The following is a 25,121-nucleotide window of genomic DNA, read 5'->3' as shown; positions in this document are numbered from 1 at the left end:
GTTAGCCCATATCTAAGCCTCAAATTCTCGCTAGAGACGCCATTTCCACTCCCCACACATAGACAGACCGCAAATCACCACAGACCATCAAAGCAACCCAAAGACATCTGACGAGCGCTCCCCTCTGATCATATCCAATATGCCTGCCTCATGACAAGACGGGACAGCCACTAGAGGAATGAAGCCGTCTCCACACGCACATCGACGAGAGCACAGTTATGGGCATCACGCACCCTTGACAAAATCTAACATGGAACATACGGGGGGCCGTGTCTGCATTGCTGTGGCCGAATCGAATTGGGAAAGTTATTGAGAAAGTTATTTTCTTGACAAGAAGAAGAAGAAGAAGAAAAAAAACAAGAGGATAAAAAGAGAAACAAAAATTAGGTCTGAAGCCTTCGTATATGCACATCATGCATATCCCGTCACCCTAAAGTGACCATGTTCCGTGCGTACCTTTTTGATCCTGTTGCTTCTCCATCTTTCTTCCCTTCACCTTCGAGCACCCCGAGAAGGATCGTGTCTCCATTAACCTTTTTGGCCTGTTCTCTCACCTTTTCTCTCCCGCCCCTCTCCTCTCTTCTAGGGGAAGTATCACTCGGGCCACCTAGCTGTCCAACTCAAGCATGTGCTACGTAGACGCTCAACCTGCCCCCCCCGCCGCAGTACTCGGTGCCGTTCCCAGCACAGGTCATGGAGCAGTCGGCCAGGGACGTGTTGGTGGCGCCCGACGCGAAGGCATTCCCGCAATAGCACTCGCGGGCGTACTCTGCGCCGAAGAAGGCGTAGCCAGCGCAGTAGACGCCACACACCTCGAGGGTCATGGCGTCGTCGGCGTAGCTCTTGGCCGCGAGCGCGCGGCCTGCAGAGGCCTCGGTCACGCAGCTGTAAAAGCCCCAGTTCGGGGACACTGTGGCGGGCTGCGAGGGTCCCGTCGGCACGGTTACCGTGTCGTCGCGGTACAGCTCGAGCCGGTTGCCCGCGCCGCAGTACTCGTACTGATTGCCCGTGCAGGCCATGGAGCAGTCGCCCAGCGACGCGTTGCTCGAAGTCGGGTGTAGCGCGTTCCCGCAGAAGCACTGGCTCGCGTACTCGGCGCCAAAGTATCTGTAGCCCGCGCAAAAGGCCGCGCAGCTCTCGAGTGTCATGCCTGCCGCCGACTCGTAGCTCTTGGCGCTGAGCGCCCGAGCCCCCGTGCCCTCGGTCCAGCACCCGACGAACGTGAACGGTGCCACGGTCGGCTTTATGCCCAGGGTGCTGGACGTGGCAGTGCTGGACGTGCTGGTGGTGGTGGTGGTGGTGGTGCTACTGGTTGTCGGGGGCCTAGACGTGCTGGAAGTACTACTACTTGTGCTGCTAGAACTGCTAGAACTGCTAGAGCTGCTGGACGACACTGCACTCGCAAGCTTGTACAGCTCCAGGCGGTTTCCAGCGCCACAGTACTCTAGCGGGTTGCCTGAACATGTCATGCTGCAGTCGCCCAAGGCAGCTGGAACACTGCCTGCCGCGGGGCTCATTCCGCAATAGCCTGTGAAATTGGGTTGTCAGAACACACATCAACATCCCACTTAATACGAGTACGGAATAGACGAGAGGGGAAAACATACACTCTCGGCCATACTCTGTGCCAAAGTATGTGTAGCCCGTGCAAGAGGCCGCACATGCCTCGAGCGTCATGGCGTTGTCTGCAAACGACGGCCCCGTGAGCGCTCTGCCGCTCGTCGCTTCGGTCTGGCACCCGACGAAGACGTAGGCGCCCACAGTGGGCCTGACGGCGAGCGTAGCCGTCGCCGTCGAAGACGAGGTCGACCGCGTCGCCGTCGTCGAGTACAGCTCGAGCCGGTTGCCCGCGCCGCAGTATTCGTACTGACTGCCCGCGCACACCATGCTGCAGTCCGTCAGCGGCGCCTGCACGCTGCCTGTTGAGAGCGTGCTGCCGCAGTAGCACTCGCGCCCGTACTCGGCCGCAAACATGTCGAACCCCGTGCAGTTGCCCATGCACGACTCCAGCGTCATGCTGTCGTATGCGAACGAGGCCCCCGTCAGCGCCCGCCCGCCAGATCCCTCCGTCCAGCACCCTTTAAGCACGTAGCCGCCGAGGGCAGGCTTGTGCGTGAGCGTCGGGGACGGCGACGCGCTGCTGCTGCTGATTGTGATTGACGACGGCGTTGTCGAGATACTGCCGCCTGTTCCAGTCGAGCTGCTCGATGATGATGACGATGGGGGAGCGGAGCTGCACGTGCCGCCCGCGAAGGCGATGCACGAGCCGGCGAGGTCGCTGGCGCGGTTGAAGTCGTCGGTGGCAGCCGTGCCGGCCGTCACGCTGATGCGTGCGTTGAAGCTCTTGCCCCCGGCGATGCTGTAGCTCGCCGTGTAGAACGTGTACAACGACCCGGCGCAGTCGCCCTTGGTCATGGCCACGGTGGCCTTGTTCAACGCCGGCACCGGGTTGCCGTTGCTCGTGCCGCGCGGCACGAGGAACTCGACGCCCAGGGTGACGGGTGTTGCTGTGACGTCGTTGCGGACCTGGGAGTGGGATCAGCGGTTAGGTTGAACTGGGTTGGGTTGCTCGCTGTCTGTTTAAGAGACCGCTGGGCCGAAGATTTGAGATGTTTCTTTTTTGAGGTGGGATATTTAACTCACGAGCGCGGTGACGGTGAGAGCCCCTGAGCTCTGCAGCAGACAGCTCTGCGGTTTCTGGAGGATTACGGCGTCTGACAAGGGGTAAGAGTTGCCGTTGTTGTCAAAGGACTGGCTAGAGCCGTCGACAAGATTGATCTTGACAGTGAAAGAGGAAATGCCAGCGGAGGCGCTGATGGTGGTCGAGATGGGGAAGAACTGGGACCAGGTCAGCATCAATCAGATGGCACGGCGTCGACGGCATGAATGAAGATATCTAACAACGTACGCCAAACGTGTCGTCTAGGCCACTGCCGACACCCTGCAGAGTCGTCGTCAGAGAGCAGCCGCCAGAGCCGCAGTTGCTGCCGCCGTTCCTGTCCTTCCAGGTGAAGGTCACATCGCGGATATTTTCCTTAGGGAGGTTGGTGGTGCGCACCCGGATGTTCCCGGTCAGGAGCAAGGAGGCGGCACCCTGGTTTAGGGTCAGCTGCATGTCGACCGGCTTGACCATGTAGGGGGCGATGGGGTCGGTCAGGACGACGCCGGGCGGGACCGTGTCGATCATCTTCTGCAGCACGGTCTGGCAGACGCTGGCGAAGGCCGCCGGCGACGACATGGCGTTGAGCGTCGCGTTACCGTCCGAGTTGAAGACCTTGAAGTCCGAGTTGCGGCCGACGGCAATGGCCGGCCCGCGGACCAGCGGGTTCTGCGTCGTGCCGTCGACGAACTCGGTGACGACTTTGTTGTCGAAGCCGGCGGCGCTCGAGTCGAGGGGCACCTGGCCGTTGACGCCAGTGCCCGGCGGGACCAGGTCGGGAAACTCGGCGCTGTGCACCGAGCCGAGCGTGTGGCCGCAGGCCGTCACCTGGATCATCTCGGTCGGGGAGAAGCCCATGCGGTCGAACTGCTGGCGGAAGGTGACGACCGAGTTCTGCGGCTGCGGCACGCCGTTGCTCCCGGCGGCCGATGCATCGATGCGTCCCAGCCTCAGAGGCACCACGGGCCCGCCGCAGGACCGGACCGAGGCATACGTGCCGAGGGCAATCAAGTCGGACATGGTGGCCCGGCTGGAAAAAAAGTTGGAGTACCACGTAAGCGCCGTTGTATGTCCGGGCCCCGTGTTCTCTCCGTTGTTCAGCTCGAACTGGATGGACGCGTCGAGGCCTCCTGTCCCGAAGTAGTGGTTCGCCGTCGACATGTCACTTTGACATGTCAGTTAGTATGTGTTGCTCGCAGGTTGCTCGCGGTTTGGCTCTAGACCCAGAGGGATTATCACGTACTGGAAGGCTACGCGAAGCCATTCACTCGCCGTCACCCTTCCCGGGCCTGAAGCCTCGTTACTGCAAGGAGTAACGGCGTCGGCAAACAGCCGGGCCTTGAAGTCGTGCAGCTGGTAGATGATCTCCTCCATCTCGTCCGTGGCGGCTGGCCATGTCGGGTCTGCCCGGCCGGCTCTCGCAGCGAGCGATAGCAGGCCGGCGAAAAGGGTCGCGTGCGGCTTCATCTAGTGGTATTCTGGGATCTAGACATTAGATTATGGAATGCCCGTCCAACACAACGAACAGCCCTGGAGCAAATAGTGTTTAAGTCCCGAAAAGTGAAAGAACCGTTCGAGTTGAAAGACGGATTAAGGCAGTGAAATTCTTGTTTAATTCCTTGAGAGATATCGCGGAGTGACTGCCTCTCTAGCTCGAGCAGGTTCGAGAGAAAAAGAAGAAAAAAAGCGAGAGTATAGAGGCCGTCTGTCGAGAGACGAGCCTTGGAGCGAGTGGAAGCTATTGAGAGATGCCCAACGTCGGCCTCTTGAGCGAGCGTACGGCTGCTTCTTCTCTCTTTCTCAAAAGGCAATCAATAACACATTACGCATGGGCAGAGTCCCTGGGACTGGAAGCAAAGAGACCGCTCAACCCCCTTCCCCCCCTTATTGATGTGTCTCTTTTTGCGTGGCAGCCCTCAGTTCGCCCCGGCTTGCCCCAGCTAAGAGCAGACCCCTGCACTTCGTATTACCGCATGCGAGGGGGAACCGTGGCGTATGTTTCCCCGGTCAGGCACAGGCGATGGGGCGCGAAAGGGAGCACAAACCGGCCAGCAGCGGCTCGTCTGATTGGCGGGCACCACACCCCGACCGTCGTGTTGTCCAGCCGCACGACGAGCTCGCATGCGGGCGTCGACGAGTGCAGACATTCGGCGCAGAGTCTGGCATCGTGGCGTCGATGGTGCGCGCCTGAACGAACAATCACTTTTGGGGCATTACGTATTCCGTATTCCGTACTTGTTGGGTGGCATTCCTCGTCTCTTGATGTTGCGCGGTTTTAAAGAGTCTGGCCAGCCCGGGTGCCATCCATCACCAGATCGGGACAAGTGCCCACGACGATCCGCAATCCTTTCCGCTTTTTTTCGGACCTCGACTGCCGATACGGATACCCTTTACCTACCAGACAGGCAGCGAGTCAGTAATAAGTCAGTGGTTGTCTTGGATAATGGGCTTGCTCGATATTCACGGAAGGGTTGGTAACAGACTAGTAATCAGGAAGTACTAAAACCACTAGTGTACAGCATCGCCAAAGAAAGCAATGCAGCGACGAAAAGATCCAGACTTCTTGACAGGTAATATTTTCGAGTCAACGGGCGCTGTGGGAACGTGCGTTAGCTATGCCCTCGGGACGCCTCCCAAGTGAGGCGCTCGCTTTTCCCGCGTTTGAGAAGTTACTAACCTATAAGCCGAGAGGCAAGGTCGGGCACCGTTCGCTCCTGCTTTCCTTCCTCTTGCCGACTTGAATGGCAATCTAGGTGTACGTATTTACGGCCGAACAGATGGTGTTGCAACCACTAGCCTAACATGGTGGAAGCTTAATCTTAGGGAGGAGTTATCCACTATTTCTTACAGCTGGGTACGGCATCAGCTACTTCACGGCTGTCCGGGCAGCAATCTAGACTTGACCTATCTCAGCGTCAGGAAAGAGCACCCGACGTCGGTGAGTTCTGGCTTTGCCCTCTGCGCCGCCGACAAACAAGGCAGGAGTTACAGGTAAACCGCCTCTAGCGAGCACACGACAGATGGAATGCTGTGCAGCTGTTGGCTCTTCCTCCGAGCCGTTTGAAGTGAATTGTTGCACAAGCTGCAGCTCCGCTGAGCAGGGTGAAGTCCTTGGAATGCCCCCAACCTATGTCTTTGGGATTCCTCTGTCTTGTTAAGGCTGCCGGCCTGCTCCCAGGTCTGGGGAAGGTCGCATATGTGGCTGCAACCAAAAAAGGGTCTGAGACCGTCCACGGATGGGCCTGGTGACAAGACGGGGTCGGTGGTTGCCCCCAGTTCCCGTCGGAGTGCCTCTTAGTTTTTCCGGTGTTATGCATGACTTTGGTGTCAATTCGGGCTTGAGGTTCCTTCATAGGCAGTAAAACAGACTGAATCTCAATCCTTTCCGCCGGGTCGCTCCAACTTCCACGGCAAGTGATACTTGATTCGCGTCATGAAGACAGGAAACTAGTTGGGCACAGAAGAACGACGGTCGTCAAATTAGGCCCTCGAGAAAGTTGGCCATTTTATCTTTTAAGGGTCTTTAAGCGAAGGAGTTTTGCTAGATCCACTGCGGGATGTCCCTTGCGGCAGGGCCCCGAGCCTGAGAACCCCCACTAAGCCCGATCCGTCCTCTTGGCATAGCTTCACCCATTTCCCCCAATATCAACTTCTTATTTAATACCTGGGTAGTTAACTAATTCCAATAAAGAAGCCATTCTCATTTAAATATATTAAATTGCTGTAGGAGTTTGGGCGGTTTCGCCTTGTTAGGGCGTTGTTCGTGAAACTCTTGCAGCTTCGCCGGGGCGTTCTTGAAGTTCCCAGCTGGGTACCAGGTTGTATCTCAGTCCCAGCCTGTCCATTGTACTCGGTACTCTAGGCGGCCGTGTATTGGTATTCTAGAGGATAAGATACGGTCAACCTCCCACTCTTCCTCGCCATCTACCATCTCTAACGGGTTCTCTGCTTTCTGTCCAAGCCCAGCGGCCTCAATACAGTCCCCGCCCTGGCTCCCCACGGAGTCGGATTGCCCCTGTGGTTGACTCTGCCCCGGGGTCGACAGTGGTGGCGGGGGCGGTGGTGGCGGGGTTCTAAGGAGGGATCTTCTGGACCCCGTGGTAAACGAGCGAGACGGTGAAGCGCTCATCGTAGCGGCAAGTAATTACTGTAGGACTGGGTGTCAGGGTCGCAGCTCAATTGAAGAGAGACGGCAATTGGAACTGGAGATTGACTTATTGTAACTAAAATTAACCTGAGGGATCTTGGCTTGATGTGCTTGACTGGTAGGTGTCTCTGCCCAAGTTTTCGATGGAGAGTGGTCAAGAGATACTGCTGGTGGCCCGAGGGAAGGACCTTGTAGACCCTTCACTCGCAGGTTGGCGGCGGCAATTCCTGCTTGACTACCTCGGTAATTCAACTCTTGCCATTTTACTTCCGGACTTCCGGTGGGAATGCCGTCAAAGTGGAAAACATTGCGTTTTTTTTTCCTCGAAATATCCCCCCTAGTTAAGCCCGACAGCTGAAGACTACGACTACCTTACCCACCTAGGCGACCAGCTTCTTCATGCGGCCCTTCAGCTGCCGGGCGGTTGCAGTCTCTAGCTACCGGGCGGTTGCAGTCTTGAACCTTATTTTGAGAGTCCTTTTACGCAGGCACGCTACCAACAAAAAAAAGGGCACACCAAACCATCCATAACTCGGCCTCAATAAGCCCGATTTAGATAAAACCAATTGAGTTTCAATGCCATGTCATAGCTCCTTCTAGATATATACAATCTTTAAGAATTTGAGGTATTTGGTCGACCCATTTGTTGATTGTTGATTGGTAGAGGTTTTCCCACGGTCATCGTCGCATCCAGTTCTGTAATACGGATTTTATGAGCGAGCCGAAAGAACGCATCTTTTGAGGCAACTTACTTAACTTCTCCAGTGAATGATGTTAGTTAATTGAGGCGAACAGTCAGGGAGCTGGCAGCTTCTAGTCCAGCACCTGCGTTCACGACAGAATGTGCTACAGGATACCGGTTAACTGGGCTTCAGATCATCGGTGACTCATAGCTCCATTGTTTGTACCCCATACTAGAATAATAAATTAATTGAAGAAGTTATAATCTCCCATTTCCAGCAACTATGATTACCCTCGTGTTGTAGCGCGGCGAAGACAACCATTGCAAAACGTACGGCTAAATATCTCGCTATTCTCGTCAAATGATCCGAGACTAATAGGATTACGAGGCTGGTAAGATAAAAATAATTACAAGTTCCTAAATCACGAGGCTAACCTGATATTAAGGGAAGAAAAAGACGCAAAAAAGTAACACCCCCCCAGGGAGTCGAACCCTGCGCAGCGGAGTGAGAATCCGCGATGTTAACCGATACACCAGAGGGGTTGTTTTTTAGTTACGTGCTTTCGTTGAAAAGAATCAAGCGGAAGCTTGCCTATGAAGGCAAAAGCGGGGACGTACTGGGCGCTGTTGCTCAGATGTTGCTTGCGGTGCCCTCCGTTTGAAAGATGGAAGGAGCGACTGAGGCAGGCTTGAGCCTAGAGTGAACCGTGACATGCAGGGATCCGTGTAAAAGCCTGGCAGCCGCCTGGCTGCAGCTGACCGAGAGATCAATCATACGGCAATCACAATAAGCATCCATAGTTGTCTACTTACATCCAAATTCCTCCATTGCCAGCTCTTCTCCACCAAAACACAGTATCCATCATCAGGAGGCCGCCCAAGCCCGACAATTCCCTCTTTACCAAATCCACCTCGTCTTCTTGAAATTCCATCCCTATATGGATAACTCCGCTTCCCATTCTAATCTCGTTAGTCTACTTTCTAGTTTCGTTTAGCAATATATATATAATCACAATTTAAACGGCTCAGTATCTATACTGCTTTCACCCCCTCCGGATAGAGATCCGAATGTTTCAAGCCCGTAGCACTGGCTGGAGTGACAAGTCTTACGACATACAGAGGAGAGAACCTGGGACGGGTATTAGTCTGTGCCGCCGTTGTTACAAACACATCTGGAGCACTGTGACTTGGGGTAGCTTCCATTGCTTTTCTGATTCACTCACGACTGGGTTGTCCAGCCTTTAAAGCAAATCGACAATTTGAGGCTGTAGATCAAATCAAATCCTAGAAATCTACAAACAAAACAATCAAAGCCACAAACATTGCCTAATAATACACACCCCCTTTCCAACTTTTCTCAGACATCAACTTCAAACACGCAACCCAGAGCACCCACGTTTACAATCCACATACAAATGTATCTCAGGTGTGGTAAAGACCCCAGTCGACATTAACACCGATGGGACCGCAGGCCATGCTGCCCTTGGAGCCGACTTTGCCGTCGCTCTGGCGTTTAAAGGCAGCGATGGACGACGCAACCAGGTCGCGGATGTCCTCGGTGCCGACGACGGCGGCGCCTAGGGTGCCCGGGTCAGCGCCGAAGGCGCACGTGCCAAACGAGGCGAGCTGCCGATCCTCGCCGATAATGGTGAAGGCCCCAGGGCCGGAGAGGTTGTCACACATGCGCTCGCAGTCGATGACCAGCGGCGATGCCTCGGAGCCCTGGTCGACAAAGGTCGAGTCGCCGCACGCGTTCTTGAAGAGGTCCGGGCCCTCTTCCACGACCGTCGTGATGAGCTTGGTGAGGTCGAACAGGGTACTGATGGTGGACAGGCCCGGGATTACGGGGAGCTTGGGGAGCTTGGCGGCGCTCCTGGGGATGTCGGCGGCAGAAACTCCCTTGAAAATGCTGGGAATGGAGATTTTGGTAAGGTCGGAGAAAGCCTTTCCGATGTCGTCGATGGAGAAAGGCGCAGCCACTGCCAGGCTTGCTGAAGCAAGAATGGTGGTCAAGGTTGCGGTGCTGAAACGCATGGTGATGATGGTATTCGCTGGTCAAGGAGAGACGGGAGAGGCTTCGAGGGACGCGGTCAACACGGTGTAAGAGCGGTACAGCCAATGCGAAAGGAAGGAAGAAGGAAGTAATCAAAGAAAAGACAGCTCTGGAGATGCTAATGAATGTGTACTGGTATCTGGGATTTTCAAATCACGAAAGCTGGAGATTCTCGGGGCTATATATCATGATTGCTGCTCGCTCATGTTACACGATATCGAACAATCCAGCCTGCTATGTATGTTTACTTCACACATCTCGCTCCTGCGTTAACTTTACGTCTCACAATCAATCGCTTCTGCCTTGAGGCGTTCCCGTCTCTGTTTCTGCGGGAGGGTTGTAATTGAGGCTTTGATGTAACACAGAGCCTCACAGCACAGCAGCACCGCCAGCGACGTCGCATGGCTGAATCTCCCAGATCCAATTGTTAGTACTACCCAGCAAAGATCCGCAGGCAATAAGCGCTGCTGACAGGCCAACAGCACATGGCCCGGAGTTGTGGCCGCTTCCTGGGTCACTCCCAGGAATGAGTCTCGACGAGCTTCTTCGCTGCATGTTCCGACACTTGATTGGCCAACTTCACTCTGAAACAAACCCAGCCCAGCCCGTTCCGTTCCGTTGAATGATTGCCCCAAGTCGGGACACCGGGGATGATGATAATAGTAATCTAACATACGTGGAACATGTGTCCCAGGAGCCCGGTTCGCTAGATTGCCCGAGGCAAGCTAATAGGTAAACGTTCAAAAGAGAAACTAAGTTACGAGGTGAGCGCGCTGCGTTAAGAAGGCCAATCCCAGGCCAAAGGACACACTCTTTCTCCAGCCTGTTGGTTCGGCAGGCATGGAAGTTGGCGGCAACTGCATCCAATCAAGGAACGGCGTGCTCATTCGTCAAGGTATTGAAATGAGCCACTGCCTCCAGGCGCTTGATTGGACTTCTTCTTGGCCTTGTTGGAGACATGATCGAATTGAGTTCAACTGGTCACGACGGGAACCGGACAAGTCAGCAACGCCTTGCCGAACAAGCAACCACGTTGGGCAGCCTTTCGAGGTGTGACTCATGCACACCTACCTATTCAATGCGGGGACAGCGTCTAGAAGAAATCCCCCGGTTTAGGCTGCATCGCTGTAGGGAGAAATGGAGGCGGTTATACTCGCTCGGTGAAAGGGCTGCGAGGGTACTGTACCCGAGAACTCGTCGGAGGCGCTAATTTCCTCGGTAAATAGGGCTGTGTGGCCAGGCTGGGTTTCAGAGGTTATTTTTGGCTGAATGCATCCGTTGCCTTGGGAAACGGATTATGGGGGAAATCGAAGTTGTGGTTTCGGTTTTTTGGCAGAGCCGAACTGGGTTGAATTCCCGTGCGAGACTGCGAGCCAACCAGCTCTCTCCGGATTGAGAGTCGGGGCTCTAATTGGTTCCGAGATTTGAAGGAGCTGGCTGTTTGAAAGCCGAGCTTGGAATCTTCCCTGCAAACCATCAACCTGCATATTACTTATGACTGATCATGGCTCCCTGATGATGGGATTTAGCAGAGAAAAACATAGCAAACACCATTTCTTGTTAGCTCAGTGCAGACATGCAAGGAGAAAGACAGTAGTAAAGCCGCGAAGCGGGCTGGCAAACTTGCTAGGCCGAGAAAAGAGGAGTCCCAAAGCCTCAACTTTTTCCTCCAACAAAAGGCATAATCGATCTCGTGATCGGCACAAACCAAGGTACTCCCAGGATGTTCAGATTCCTGCCAGTTGGCTGCAGTTTGGTCGCTTTCTTGTACAATCTTCAACTTTGAAACCAGAAGGTGCGGTGATCAAGATTCATCACCATCTTTCCCTTCGAGGCAGCAAATCTATATTGATGTTAAATCCCGCTCCTTCCAACATCGGGATTCGGTGGTGATGGTGAAATCTGATATAGCCGTTCATGTTTGTCTCTTGACTAAGAAAAGGCCATATGGAGGAGACTTTTGGATGTCAAGAACGGGCCCAAATTGGCCTGCGGCAAGGGAGCCGACGCGGGTGCAGTTTAGTTGGCGTGCCGCACCGGCCTGTTGAGGGCCAAAGCTTCGTGGCATTTGGTCAGGGTTAGGACTGGGGCTAAGTGGGGTTAGATCTAATGACTTGCTTGCATTGGACGCGGCAGCCCTGCACACGGCATGATGTCATCTTAGCCATCAACATGGAAACGGACCCTGGATCGGCACAGTCACGGGGCATGACTTCCCTACAGTCGTACACTAGGAAATTGTTTCATCTCGAAATATTTGTCAATCGCAAGTCGGGGTGGCGACTGTTTGGGCCCAGGGTCTCGGGCCCAACGGTAAACCGGATAACCCTGGGTCTCCCGCTACAGCACCCCGAATGAATGCTGGCACCGGTCCCGATTGACGGCAAAGCTGGAGGGAGCTACGAGCAACAAAATGGGTTCTCGCCTCAGACTAACTCGACCCTCAATGAACAAGCTTGCTCGTTCCGACTGCAACTGAACTGACAAGATGGGCGCATCCTTTTTTTTTCTTCCTTTTTTTCTCTCCCCTTTTTCCCCATGTTCCACCTTGCCGATTGCTTATGTGTTGCACGGATTAGAAGGGCGAACAAAAAATTGGGCCGGGCTTTGGGCGCGGCGAGGAGACTTGCGCCTCACCTTTGACAATTGATGCAACAATGCAACAGGCGGCCGGGCCGGGGCCCGCCCCGCGACCCGGAGCAAGCCACGGCTTTGCTTGGCCCGCAGCGTCGGTAGTGGACGGACCCTTTAAGCTGCCCACTTATCCCCCCGATCTTCCGTTGCTCAGCAGAGAATCCCTCGTTCAGTCTCGCTCTTTCTTCCTGTTCGCTCTTGATTTGAAATGTCCACTGCGTGTAGACGTTTCTCTTCAAGTGCAGAGAAAATTTGACCTTTGGTGAAGAGGCTGATATCTTCTCGATTTCTTTTGCTCAACTACCTACCTTCCTACCTAGGGTAACTAATAACAGTTCCCGCATCTTTCGCATTCCACAACTTACAACACACACCACACAACACAACATAAACACACTCTTTTTCTCTCGCCATTATGAGCGGCAACGGCTACGTCAACCCAGAGAAGCTCAAAAATGCCAAGAGGGCAAACACGTGCGTTCGAGTAATACAGGTTATCCTTGCCCTCTTCGTCTTGGTCGTCTTCGGCGTTCTCCTCTTCAGAGCCGGGGTGTTGAAGGACACGGATGAGGCCAAGGGGGTTCTGGAGAGAAACAGGAATCTCCTGTTTCCCGCAGGTGCAGCATTTTTTCTCGTATTCTTGGGCTTATTCAACGTCTTTCTAATAAAATGCATATCGGATGGCGGCACCTTCCGAGTCTTCTTGTTCATCCCCCTCGACATTTTTCTCGGCGCCTTCTTCATCGCCGGCATGATTGTCAACAAGAGCGGCTTCACCGCAGAGTGCGGCGGCAGCGCAGCTGCCGCACCAGCCGGCGACGATCTCTTGGATAGAGTATCCGGCCTGGCCTCGCTCTGCAACGCGACGAAAGTGGCCCTCTATGCCTCTGGCGTTATCATGTAGGCCGCACCTTTCCTTGCCTTTCATCCATACTCCTTTCTCTCCCTTCTCGTTGGGCAACGAACCCCCGAGCCAGAAAGGAAGTAGCGGAGGTGCTAACAACCTGGCCCCCTAGACTGTTTCTCCTCATTGGAACGTGCACCGGGTTCTGCGTTAGGAGCCTGGGCCACCAGAATAAACAGGCGAAAAGGTTATACGGTACCCAGGGATACAACTCTCAGGGGCCGCCGCCGCAGTACCCCCCCCAAAACCCGTATTCACAACAACCACAGATGGGGCAGACGTACGGGCAGTACCCGTCATCACAGAGTGGCTACTACCGGTGAAACTCAACTGCTGGTAACGTGATTTTGGACACCCAGTCGAACTGAAACCTCACCCCTGCGGAAGCTGGCTCGCTGGCTGGCACTCTTGAGCTGTGAGATAAGGAAGAGATGCCCAACGGGTCTTGTATGATTAAGAACGGCCGAATTGGAAAAAGAAAGAGCATGCTTGACGAAACGGCAATACACATACCATGAACTCTGAGAGGTTCGGCGAGACATGAATAACGAACACAACTTTCAGATGGAAACAAAACAGGGGTGCGAGAGAACACTGGCATTGCTTCGGTCGAGAAGTCGAGTCTATCGGCTAGACGAAGAACACTTAGAGGTCCCTTTTTCCCCCATTTTTCTTTTCGTTTTCTCTTTTTATCTTTCTCTCATGACTCCAGATACCCGACCCCCCGCGCGCAAAAAAAAAAGACTTACTCCAAGTCGTGTAGATCACTACATAGGTAAATAAAATAGACAAGCTATGTATAGAGGCAATCAGCAAGCAAAATCTCGGGTCTCTGACCCCCTTTTTTGTTCGTATTTGGTCCGTTAGTTCGTTCCCCGAGGACGGGGGGTTGTCGAAATGGAGCAGAAAATTGTTTCAGCACTGGTAATTGTATAGACAGTATATAATTTTATTTGTCGTGGCCCATCCCACCCGTTCCAAACAGCCAGGTCACGCCAAATCCCAAGTTTCGCCCTCTCGCACTGAACAATTACACGACGTGAGCGCGAGCGTGTGTACCTGTGTAAAATAACCTAACCAATAAGCACCCCTTCCCCCAATCCACGAGGCAGAAACAAACCGCTACAAGATAACACTGCCCAAATCACCCCCACGCAGCAGACGGGTCCTGGTCGCTCCACTCGAGGCGCACGGACGAGTCGTCGCCATCGGCCATGGCGTCCCAGTTGAGGTCGACCTTGTCGAGCTCGCGGACGAAAAAGTCCTGCTCCTCGCGGAGGGCCTGGCGGACCTCGGGGGCCATCTTGTCGGGGTACCTGCGCATGTTGAACCAGTGGGTGAGGGAGCGGAGGGCCTGCTCGAGGGGCAGGGCCTCCTCGACCTCCGCGTCGACGTCGGAGCCGGCGAGCCACTCGTCGCGCAGCTCGGGGCGGCAGTGCAGGTAGACGGCGGTGATGACGCGCATGTTGCTCTGGCGCCACTTGCGCCCGCAGTAGGGCACCTGGTTCTTGAAGAGCTTGAGCGTGTACAGCCGCAGCTCCTGCTGCGGCACCTTGAGCGACTTGCGCAGGATGTTGGAGCTCTTGTAGTTGACCATGAGCAGGTTGCGGTGCGCCTTGTGCTTGCAGATCTTCTGCATCACGCGCAGGTAGTTGATGAGCGTGAAGAAGTTGCGCCGCGAGAACTCAGTAATGGGCTCTTTTGGCAGCGGGTTGACCGGGTACCCCAGCTCGTCCACCTCGGGCCGCGCCGTCGGCTTTTCTTCCCCGGCGGGTGCGGCGGGCGCCGTCCCGGCTGCGGCTGCGGCCGCCTCGCCCTCCTCGAAGCCAGCCCTCTGCGGAGACCGCCGCTGCTTGATGGGCGGCGGGGCGGCCTCGTCTTCCTCTTCCTCGCTGATGTCCTCCTCAAACTCCGTCGTCGTCGGGTTCGGAACGTTGTTGCTCGGGATAGCCCCCGCTCGAGAACCGCAGAAATAGAAGAAACTGAGCAGGGATGTGGGATCAGCTCCGAGACTTTTAGGGAGAGAAGACGAATGAGTGAAGCTCTCTTACCTCTGCTCAATGCGGTCCGTCTTGCTCTCGACTACCTGCTGGACATCCTGCAGAGCAAACAGCTTCAACACGAGAGGGAGATAGTTTGAGTCTAACAAGAGCTGAGTCATGTACTCGAATTTGAGAACATCTAGGCGGCATTGTTAGCTGAGGGAGAGACCTAGTCTTGGATTCCTCCCCAAACTTACGAGACAGCTTGAGCCACTTCAGCAAGAGGATCATGATACCCGTCACCGCCTTGGCGGCAATCTCTCTGCTCCTAGCCTCGTCCACGTCGTTCTCGGACGGCGAGCTCAGTTCTCCCTTGCCAGCGCCTCCATGACCGTTAGCCACGTCTTGTCTACCCGCACCTGGCCCGCCGCCATTCAGACGCTGGTTGTTCTGGCCGGCAGCGGCCGGGTGTTGTTGCCCGTTAGGAGGAGGCGGCGGAACCAGGCTACTAGCAATCGCTACAACGGCTTTCAAGAGCACAATCACTAGTGATTGAAGATGCGGCAACGCCTCGCTCTGCGCTTGCGGTTAGCAAAACAATTCAGTCACAAACAGCATTGTGGGCCGGGCTTGGCACCCACATAGAAGCTTTCGACGGCTCTGAGCCGCTCCTTGGTGCGCTCGTCGAGCTCTCGCGGGCCATAGTCCACCTCGGGCTCAGGCGCCATCTGTTTTTGCTCGTCGGCCGTCAAGAGGCCCAGCTCCTCCTTCTCCTCGAGGGTGAGCGATGAGAGGTCTAGCTCGTCGACGATGTCGTTGTCCTCTCCATCCCACCCCCGCTCGAACTTCAGGAACTTCTCTCGCTCGTCCCAGAGCTGCCTGGTGGCCCGGGGCATTCTCACGCGCCGAGAGAACAGCTCGCCGGCTTCGAGGATGGACGCGGGCACATCGCTTCCCTCCCATCTCCTGCCTACGAGAAGATCCTGAAGCCCGGCCCCGCCTTTCCCGCCTGCGCTGTTGCTCGTGGCATCCAGGGGCGGGTACATGAAAGGGAAGTTCTGGTTCGTCTGGTAGTTCTGCTTCTTACCGCCCTTGCCGCCAGGACCCGGGCTGGGAGGCGGCGACGGTGCGGGGGTCGCGATGTGGACCGGTTGATGCAGGATGGAGGCGCCGCCGCTCTGGCCGGGAGGGCCTGGCAAGATGCCATTTGTGCTCCTGTCTCGAGTTGGGTGATTGGGCAGCTGGGGGAGCAGAGACGTCTGCTCTGCTTCCAGGGGGATTGCGGGCTGAGGGGGGATGTATGCAGGGTACTTTGAGGTGATTTCCTGCCGGAATACGTGGTAGTCCAAGGGGGAGGCTGTGATTGTGCTCTTCTCGCCGTCATCGTTTTGCGTCTCACTGGTGGTCTTCTTGGTATGTGCAATTTCCTTCGACCCCCCAAATACGAGCAGTATCGACTTGAAAAAGAAGAGGAAAACCTAAGCCCTTGTCAGCACGCAGCCAGCACTTCCATGACGACCAAGGAAGGCACTGCTTACCTGGGTTTGTGGGAGGATGCACGCCTCGTCCCATCTCAGCCTCGCGGTGGCATGGAGCATGAAGTGGACCAAGTTCGGGTTGAGCGCAACTGGTTCGGGGTCAGCAGGGGGCCACAGCTGCTTGTGCTGCATATCGGGCAAGTCTGTTCATACGGAGTTCGGAGTGGACCGAGGCCAGGCCATCGGGGTCGTCCAGCGCTACTTGCAGCGCCATGTACATGATGGTCATCAGATGGATCAGCTCCTCAGCCAGCACTTGGAGATTCTGGGGGTGCTCGTCGGTCCTGTTTCGCCCGTATTAGCAAACAGCAAGAACCAGCGAAAGAGGAAAGGAAGCTGTCCGACTGGGAGCACACGTGCCAGAAGGGTTCGAAAGCGCTCTTCAGTGCAGCCCAGATGACCGGGATGCCGTCACAGTCCGAGAGCAGCTGGACTCCGGCCCGGATGGCGTCGAGCTGGACCTTTGTGGCCGCCGATTTGGCCTTGGCTTCCGTCAGGTTGGGCATGGACGCGGCGCGAACCGTTTCGGTCCACCGCCCCAGGACCAGGTAGACGAGGGCGCCTATGGCCTCGCCGCGCGTGCTCTTGTCGGGCGACTGCATCGAGGCCAGGGCCTCGCGCACGAAGCTCTGCTGGGCCTCACGACCGGCCTCGTCCCAACTGTAGTCGCGGGCAGGGAGCCTGGCCCAGACGCCGTAAAAGGCGCGGTTGGCGGCGTTCAGGCGCACCCACTGCCAGAAGTTGTACATGAACCACTCGTCAATCTCCTCGTCGATGGGGCCCACGTCTTCGTAGACATAGTCATAGGCGATGGGCTCGGTGCGCGGGAACTCGGCTACGATGCGCCGGAGCTGGGCGAGGGACAGCGAATCAGGAGGGTTTAAAGATGCATCGGCGCCTAAAGCCTGCGGGGGGGGCGGCGGCGGCGGCGGCGGCGCTGGTGCCGGAGGGGGGACACCTGGGGGAGGGGCTTGGGGTGCCGATTGGTTTCTCTGGAGCACGGGGCGGGCGTTGGGAACGGTGCGCAGGTTGGGGATGCTCTGGGGGTTCGGTCTGGGAGCAGAGGAGGACGAGGACGAGGCGGCAGCCGAGGACGGGGCCGGTGTCAACAAGGTCGACGATGACGATGAAGGCAGCGACGGATCAGGGCCGACTTGTTCAATGGGCGTGTCGACTTGGGGTTCGGAAGCGTCTGGGCCCTCGGCAGGCGGCCTCTCACTCTCGTTCTCGCTCTCGCTATCGCTCTCTCTCTCGCCTGCGGCACCGTCGCCCGAGGCGCGCGACGACCACAGCGCATTCATGATGGCGACGCGGGTATTGTGCCGTCGGGAGGTAGTGGCGTCGTGCTGGTCTGCCGCGTACTGGAGTGCAGTAGGGGACGAGTGCTATAACCTTAGGTAACCTCCCGCCTCGGTGCTAGAGAAGCTGCAGGGTCAGCAGGGATAGCTGTACTATGTAAAGCTTGAATGGATAGCCAAAAGAGGAAATGTGGGGGAGGAGAGCCCCACACCTGACACGGAACCTTGACGGTTAATGGTTTTGAAGAAGAAAGTAGCCACCCACCATGAAAAGAGAAGAAGATAGCCAATCACAACGAAGAGTTGAGTGCACTGCAATTTCTAGCTCAACAGAAGGGTGGGTTAACCCAAGTGGAAATTTATTTCAATCTGCAAGTATGCCCTTCCGTAACTGGAAGTATCAAATATTGGTGCAAAAGCCACAACCGCAATCACACCTTGGCGATTTTGAAGCCAGAAAAGCGATTTAGACCGGAAAGAATGGCAAACGAGTGTTGGAGGCCGCGAGTAGTTGACCAATTCTTTTTCATTTTTAGACTTGGCATCGTGATTTCATAAAGACAAAAAGAGTCGGCAGAGCTACCTTACTTCGGTGCTCGGTATCTGTGTATAAATACAAGCTGACAATACAGGAATGGATATCGCACTCGGTAGGTAGGTAGCAATTAATCTGCATCGTCGCCCTCTGACTCGGACTGCTCGCCCGCCTCGCCCTTGCCGGCCTGTTTCTTCTCTTTTTCTTTTTGCCTCCGCTTCAGCTTCTTCTCTCGGTTCAGCCGCTTCTTCTTCTCCTTCAGATGCTCCTCCTTGGTCATCTTCTTCTTCTCGAGAGCGGCCGCCGCTTCTTTTTGGGCCCTTTCTTTGATCCTCGCTGCTATCCTCATCTTCTTCCCCGGCCGCGTCTTCTTCTTTGAGTGCTCGCCAGCCAGTTCTGACAGCCCAGACGGTTGGCTGCCGGTCTTTGGCCTCTTCTGCGCTGTTCCTATCGTGATCTTGGTAACCCGCCACGGCACTTCCAACCCCCAGGCCCGCTGCTGGGCTCCAGCCAGGACGTCCTTGCCGCTTACTGCCGAAAACCGGAGCCTCTCGTGTTCCTCGGGTGTCAGTTCTCCCCGGATGTAGAAGGACACGGGCCGCTGCGCGATGGCCGGCCGACCATTACGTGCGCCGCTGTCGTCCTCGAGGACGACTTTGGGCGCTGCTCCCGAGGTTGAGAAGAGTCGAAACTCGAACTCATCTTCGTCCTGGTGCTCGCCGCTGCCGTCGCCAGCTGCCTGGGCCACCCCGCTGGCCGCTGCCTCGGGCGGGCGCAGGTCCATGGCGAGCAGGTTGGAGAGACGAGCATTCAGCTTGGCGCGCAACTCAGCTTCTGCGCCGTCGTCGCCAGGACTTGGCTGCCGGTCTGACGCCGAGTCGTACAGATCCTGCCGCCTCACACTGATGTTCCGAATTAGCGTTTACTTTTTTCGAGAAAACCAGTTCCAGTCTCATCTCAGGCTCACATACCGCTTTGCATCCGGGAGCTCAAACATTGTCTCCATGTGCTTGGATTACTTGATATGTGGATTTTGGCACGGCGGGTGCAAGTTGGTTGTATGATTTGCTCATCAGTCGTCGTGAGATAAGAGCAGAGACTAATCAAGCGATTTGATGTAAGAGTAGTCGGTAGGTAAGACTCGGTAAGGTGTGCAACTGCGAGTGTGGAAGCTCCCGCATTCGCGCGCTAGAAAATCGGTCCGTCCCCAAGGTCGTCGCCCCGCTTATACTGCCCATCTGACACCAGCTAGCCGCGGAACACGCCCCCTCCCAAAGAGCCTGCCTGCATCGGCACGTGCGGCGCGGCTGCTTGCAGCACTCAAACTTGGTCTAATTGAATCCTAGCTACGATGCTTTCGCGCACTCGTCCTGGACGGAGAATGCAATACCTGGCTGATTTTGTTCCCCTTTCCGTGTTTCGTCATCCCCCTTGATGCGCTTTAGGACCCACAATCTCCATCAATCCAGAACGGTCGGTTCTATAGTGTAGCGGTCATCACATCGGATTCTGAACAAACTCGGCTCTTCCGGTAACCCCGGTTCGATTCCGGGTAGGACCTAATATTTTTCATGTCCATGTTTGCCACCCAATCTACCCGCCAGCTAAAAATACTTTCTTCATCTCTATTTTTTGAGATTCGGTTGTAAACTTTTAATTAAGTTTTATTTTTCTTCTTCTTCTTTATTGTACATGTCGTGGCCTCGCATTGTACTTTTTGTATGCAGACGATGGCTAACGCCGTCGCTATTGACGTGTCTAAATGAGAATATCTGTTGTTTCAAGCCCCTTTTTGGTCTAATTGTTGTCAAGACAGGCGCCCATATCAGCCTAGGTAATTGTGTAGAAACGAACAAGATGTCCTCTAGTCTGGATTATACGAAAACCAGACTTCCAATTCTTACAGCCTTTTTCTCTGCACGCACACAAACGGAACCTTGTCCGTTCGTGCTGGTTTGTCCCGGGCTTCTTTTCGACGAAGCAAGCGTAAAGAACCACTTCCCCTGAATATGCAACGCATAAGAAGAGAGCAGGTATACAGCACGGCCAAAATGCAAAAGACACGGTAGGTGGTCCACCAATGTAATGTAATGTATGATGTGTATGTATAATATGCATGCTCACATACTAAAACAAAACCCGAAAGCGAAAAAACGAATGCCGCTGACACACCACACCACCCCCATGAAACAAAACAAAAACAAACCAAGAGCCCCCCAAAAAGGCTGAATAAAAACAGACACGCAAACCAGAAGAAGAAAATACCGCTAGCAAAGCACTTGAAACGATAGTTTTTTTGCCGCCTAGAAACTAAAACAAAACAAACCAACCCAAGCCGACCAGAAGATGAAAAAAAAAAAACCGCTGGCAATGGGCGAACGAGAACGAAGAAGCTAATTTCGGTCCGGTCCGGGGGAATATATATGTAGCGAGAAAGATAGGTAAGGTAAGTAAGCAGAAAGGACATGGCAATGATGCATAATAATGATGATTTGGGAATGTGGATGGGAATGTGAATGGAAAGAAAAAAAGGTAGGGGGGAGGGGGGAGGGGGAAGACATTATGCATTTCCATAAAACACGCCGCGTCGTCGTTTGCACCGCACCGCACCGCACTCGATGGACTTCTCTCTCTCTCTCTCGCTCGCTCGTAGAACACTCGCACACAGACGCAGACCCAGATATTGCGCTAGTTGTCTGCCCTTCCCCTGAATGACCCTCTGTTCGTCTTTGCAGCACAAACAACAGCACAGCAACACTTCCACTGTCCTATTCATCCTCCCCGCGCCCTCCCCCCCCCCTCGCTGTGCTCGCTCGCTCGCTCAACCCCACATGCCACATGTATCTCTCTCTCTCTCTCATTCCCCCTAGGTACCCAAGCCGGGGGATGAACGCGCGCGTGTGTGCCATTGAATCGCCCATGATTTTGTGTGGTTACAAGATATAGGCATACATATATATATATATATATCAAAGGAGAAGTAAAACGTATTGGTATTCGGGGGGGGAGGATGGTGGTTTAATTCCGAGAGAGGTGATCGCGTGCCCGCCTTTTGTTTTGGTCCCCATCCTCTCTGTAGATGGATATGGTGAGAGGGAGGAGAGATGTGTCGAGGGGAGGGGGGGTATTGGCCGTTCGAGAAGGCTGTCGGTCCGCACACACAAACGCACACACGTACACGCACAGTCGACCGCCGCACCGCGAGTGGGTTGGTAGAGGTTGGGTATTGGTCTTTGTGGGGATTATATATATCCCATCATCTCTCTGCTTGTGTCGGACCCATCCCTCCCTCCATCTCCCATCTCGGCATCGTTTCTGTCATCCCCCCCCCCCCCCCCAATCTCTCTCTCTTTCCCCAGGGAGTATTATTTTAATATTCTCCTCTTTGGGGGGCCCATTTGACCGCCGGCTCTCACGTCGCGTTCCATGTGTAGTGGCTGACGGGGTACACGCCGGCGCCGGGGGCGGTCGAGTGCGGGGCGGGCTGCATGTGGTGGGGGTGCTGCTGCTGGTGGGACTCGGGCTTGACGCTGGGGAAGGCGTAGGGGCGGTCGCCGCCGGTGGCACCGCTAGGGTTCCCGTGGCTCCCGGGGTGGTGGCTGTTGCCGCCGCCGCCGCCGCCGCTATAGGAGACGCTGGGGGCGGACGGCTCGCCGGCGGTGGTGGTCCACGACTGCGAGGGCGGGAAGTAGTCGCGCGGGGGCTGGCCGGCGCTGTTGGCCGAGGCCGAGGGCGGGGCCGAGGGCCCGCTGTCCTGCGACGGGGTGCCGTAGGGCCCGGCCACGGCGGACGGGTGCTGCTGCGACTGCGGGCTGATCTCGCTAGAGTTGTTGGCGCCGCTGCCATACGGCGGCGGCGGCGGTCCGTACCGGTACTCGCCCGAGCTGGTGTCGTTGGAGATGGAGCTGGCCACCGACTGGTGGCTGGCGTGCCGCGGGCTCTTGGACGGCCGCGGGTTGCTGTCCACGTACCGCGGCACGTTGAGCGAGCTCTCAGCCGTCGTCGACAGCGACAGATGGGGCGGCGCCGACGACCCCTGCACGTATGTTGCGTACTGTGTTCGTATGGGTGGCTGTTGCTGCTGCTGCTGCTGTTGCTGCTGGTCCTGCGCCACGAGCGAGAGCTGCACCGAGGGCATCGACGACGGCTGCATGGGCATCTCTTGCGGCTCGGCCGTGTAGCTTGGCGCCCCCGTCAGAGGCATCTTCGGGTACGGCTCACCCGCCATGCTCGCCGCCGGATACGAGGCCGACCCCGGGTTGTGCGGCATGGACCCGGGCGGCGGGTTCCATGTTGTCGGGTACGAGCTGTGGGCATCTGTTAGCTTGTGTCCTCCCCCTTATTTCTGCATTTCTTTCTTCCGTCTCGTTGCCTATGCATCTATGCATCTACGCATCCATCCCCCCTCTCTTGTCCTCCTGTCTCCTCGTATCTTGTCTCACTTACTTTGATCGCATCTGCATGGGGCTCTGCGGCATCTGCTTGGGCGCGCTAAATGTGAAGGCGGTCCTCGGCAGCTCCATACCGGGCACGCTGGGCACGCGGGGCCGCGAGTCGTAGGGCGGCTTGTTGAGGATGACGGCCTGGGCCACGATGCCCTGGCCGTTCTCGACCAGCGTCTGGCCGCGCGAGCCGGCGCTCGACCCCAGCAGCGGGATCTCCTTGCGCGCCTGGAAGTTGCGCGGACTCCTCCCCCGCACCACGATGGGCGCCGTCGTCAGCTCCGAGAGCACCACCTTGCTGCCGTTGGCGAGCGTCCCGTGCAGCTTGAGGTGTAGCACAAAGTGTTGCTGCAGTTCCTTTCGTCTCCCGTTGTTTGCCGTCGCTCTAGTGGGTCCAAGTTTCAGCATTCCGCGCTTCCCCTTTTCCACCCATGGTTGCTTTCCTTTGCTTTCCAGAGAGGGGAACAAGACTAGACTTACATTCTAAACTGCAGGCGCCGCCAGCCTATGGGGTAGATGGCGTAGTGGTCGCCGCCCGTCTCCTCGTCGCCCTCGGACCAGGGGATCAGCGGCAGCGGGGGCGGCTCCTGGTCGGGCCCCTGGCTGATCTCGGGCGAGTTGGGCGGCGGCGTCTTCCACGGGATGACGATGAGGCGCACGGGGTGGCCGTCGACGGACTCGATGGCCGATATGCTGACCTCCATGTTCTTGATCTGGCTGGCCTCGCCCGTCTCGAGCAGCACCGACAGCGGGATCTGCGGGAAGCACAGGCTGCCGCTGATCTGGAACAGGTTGCGCCGGTAGCACGTCAGCTCGGCGTTGAGCGTGCTGCCGTCGGCCGAGGGGCCCGGTCCCGTCCCCGACGGGAACTCGGACAGGAAGAACATGCCGTGCAGCTGCGCGTCGATCTCCATCTCGTGGATCCGCCCCTTCTGGTCGACGATGGTGTGCTTGTCCCCGACCTTCTTGAAGGAGAGCAGCTTTTGGTCGTGATTGGCCGGTTTGTAGTCGTCGCGCAGGTCCTGCACCATCTCCGTGTACGGCGGCGCCTGGTCCACCTGCGAGTAGCTGCGCTTCAGGCTCGTTATGCTCGGGATGTTCATTAGTGACGGGTGCGGGTATCTATCGTACGCATCGCCTTCCTCCTGCTGCTGCTGGTGCTGTTGTTGTTGTTGTTGTTGTTGTTGCTGTTGTTGTTGGTGCTGCTGTGGGGGCCGTCCACCTCCGCCGCCGGGGTGGTACTGCTGTTGTGAGTAGTCCATTGTGTGTTGACGACTCCTGGGGCGCGCCATGTGCGATGGTGGCGCCGGCTGTCCCGTCACCGACGAGCCCGAATCCTGGGGATTGAACCGGCCCGACATCTGCACCGGGGCTCCATAGTTGGACCAGAGGCTACCGCCGTGTTGCGTCTCGGCCCTCAGCTCTGCCATGGTGACCGTGTATGTTGCCGTGGTTGACATGGGAGCATGCCTCTCCCCAAGGGGCAGCCCAGATTCCTTCGCAGACACCCGCCAGGCGCCAGTCTCGAGAGATGTCCGCCCTCTACTCTTTCTCGCTCTCTTTCTCTCTTTTCTCTTCTCTGTTCAAAGCTCCCGTCGAGAACAAGCCGAGACCAAGCCGGTCAGGTCTTGCAGAGAAACCAACCTAACGAGCAACGACGTCTCGCTTGAAAAAGACGAGGGGTAACCTAAGTCTCGTTTGCGTTTGCATAGAAACATATACACATACATGTACACAACATGCACGAATGTATATATATTTATTGGGGGGGTGTTTTTTTCTTTCTTTGTTTTTGGCGGCTGGAGTAGACGGTAGAGATCGGATCACGGCTGGGGGACGATGCTGTAGGGCCGGAGTGTGTGTACTTGTATAAGCCAATACGATCCGTGTTGTGGAGGGGGCCGTTTTATGAGAGGCTTCGGCACTGTCCCCGGGGGTAGGGGGGGGGGGGGGGAACAAGGGGGTAAGAGAGGGGTGGAGGGGAGGCAAGGCAAGGCCAAGGTTAACGACCACCCTGGGCTGGTAGGGAATTGTTTAAACATGCTTGCAGGCTGGCGCAGAAACCGCTCCAACCATACAGGGAAGGAGGTTGAGAAACGGGGCGATCTGGGAGACAAACCCCGAGGTCCCTGCTAGTCGATATGGGGCATGATTTCGCCAATGAGTCTAGCAGGCCTCGAAGTTATGATTGCGCTCCTTAGAAGACTGTGTTATGGCCTGGATTGAAGAGATTCAGGGATGGGGCAG

At 56.1% G+C, this 25,121-nt stretch overlaps 7 protein-coding genes and 2 non-coding genes across 9 annotated transcripts; 3 read left to right on the top strand and 6 right to left on the bottom strand.

Annotated features, from left to right (window-relative positions):
- Positions 1-620: 620 nt before the first annotated feature.
- B0T26DRAFT_748398 (uncharacterized protein) lies at positions 621-4,126 on the bottom strand (the record flags this gene model as incomplete). The annotated part of the gene is made up of 5 exons (XM_060444959.1): positions 621-1,528; positions 1,608-2,526; positions 2,644-2,838; positions 2,909-3,824; positions 3,903-4,126. The coding sequence occupies 5 exons, from the start codon at positions 4,124-4,126 to the stop codon at positions 621-623; spliced, it is 3,162 nt and encodes a 1,053-aa protein (XP_060300986.1).
- A 3,833-nt stretch (positions 4,127-7,959) lies between these two features.
- B0T26DRAFT_t58 lies at positions 7,960-8,031 on the bottom strand. The gene has a single exon. It is a non-coding gene; the product is annotated as a tRNA-Glu (tRNA).
- Positions 8,032-8,910: 879 nt separating this feature from the next.
- B0T26DRAFT_748397 (putative necrosis-inducing factor-domain-containing protein) lies at positions 8,911-9,522 on the bottom strand (the record flags this gene model as incomplete). The annotated part of the gene is made up of 1 exon (XM_060444958.1): positions 8,911-9,522. One exon carries the CDS (start codon positions 9,520-9,522, stop codon positions 8,911-8,913), a length of 612 nt encoding a protein of 203 aa, XP_060300985.1.
- A 3,068-nt stretch (positions 9,523-12,590) lies between these two features.
- Positions 12,591-13,402, top strand: B0T26DRAFT_672714 (uncharacterized protein; the record flags this gene model as incomplete). The annotated part of the gene is made up of 2 exons (XM_060439497.1): positions 12,591-13,075; positions 13,192-13,402. The coding sequence occupies 2 exons, from the start codon at positions 12,591-12,593 to the stop codon at positions 13,400-13,402; spliced, it is 696 nt and encodes a 231-aa protein (XP_060300984.1).
- Positions 13,403-14,223: 821 nt separating this feature from the next.
- B0T26DRAFT_672713 (uncharacterized protein) lies at positions 14,224-17,900 on the bottom strand (the record flags this gene model as incomplete). Its single annotated transcript, XM_060439496.1, has 7 exons — positions 14,224-15,061; positions 15,131-15,260; positions 15,319-15,637; positions 15,703-16,539; positions 16,600-16,688; positions 16,753-16,883; positions 16,954-17,900. 7 exons carry the CDS (start codon positions 17,898-17,900, stop codon positions 14,224-14,226), a joined length of 3,291 nt encoding a protein of 1,096 aa, XP_060300983.1.
- Positions 17,901-18,562: 662 nt separating this feature from the next.
- Positions 18,563-19,429, bottom strand: B0T26DRAFT_672712 (uncharacterized protein; the record flags this gene model as incomplete). Its single annotated transcript, XM_060439495.1, has 2 exons — positions 18,563-19,334; positions 19,404-19,429. The coding sequence occupies 2 exons, from the start codon at positions 19,427-19,429 to the stop codon at positions 18,563-18,565; spliced, it is 798 nt and encodes a 265-aa protein (XP_060300982.1).
- A 266-nt stretch (positions 19,430-19,695) lies between these two features.
- B0T26DRAFT_696921 (uncharacterized protein) lies at positions 19,696-20,801 on the top strand. The gene has a single exon (XM_060441366.1). It carries the CDS (start codon positions 20,125-20,127, stop codon positions 20,437-20,439), a length of 315 nt encoding a protein of 104 aa, XP_060300981.1. The 5' UTR covers positions 19,696-20,124; the 3' UTR covers positions 20,440-20,801.
- On the top strand, positions 19,909-19,993 carry B0T26DRAFT_t71. Its single transcript has one exon. It is a non-coding gene; the product is annotated as a tRNA-Gln (tRNA).
- A 965-nt stretch (positions 20,802-21,766) lies between the features above and the next one.
- On the bottom strand, positions 21,767-24,818 carry B0T26DRAFT_696919 (uncharacterized protein). Its single transcript, XM_060441365.1, has 3 exons — positions 23,355-24,818; positions 22,879-23,259; positions 21,767-22,739 (listed from the first exon to the last, which is right to left on the bottom strand). Exons 1-3 carry the CDS (start codon positions 24,332-24,334, stop codon positions 21,845-21,847), a joined length of 2,256 nt encoding a protein of 751 aa, XP_060300980.1. The 5' UTR covers positions 24,335-24,818; the 3' UTR covers positions 21,767-21,844.
- Between the last annotated feature and the right edge of the window lie 303 nt (positions 24,819-25,121).

Source organism: Lasiosphaeria miniovina, assembly GCF_030549165.1.
Source record: "Lasiosphaeria miniovina strain SMH2392-1A chromosome Unknown B0T26scaffold_2, whole genome shotgun sequence".
In the NCBI taxonomy this organism is placed as follows: domain Eukaryota; kingdom Fungi; phylum Ascomycota; class Sordariomycetes; order Sordariales; family Lasiosphaeriaceae; genus Lasiosphaeria; species Lasiosphaeria miniovina.
The sequence above is the reverse complement of the archived record's forward strand: the minus strand, read 5'-3'. Positions and strand labels throughout refer to the sequence as shown.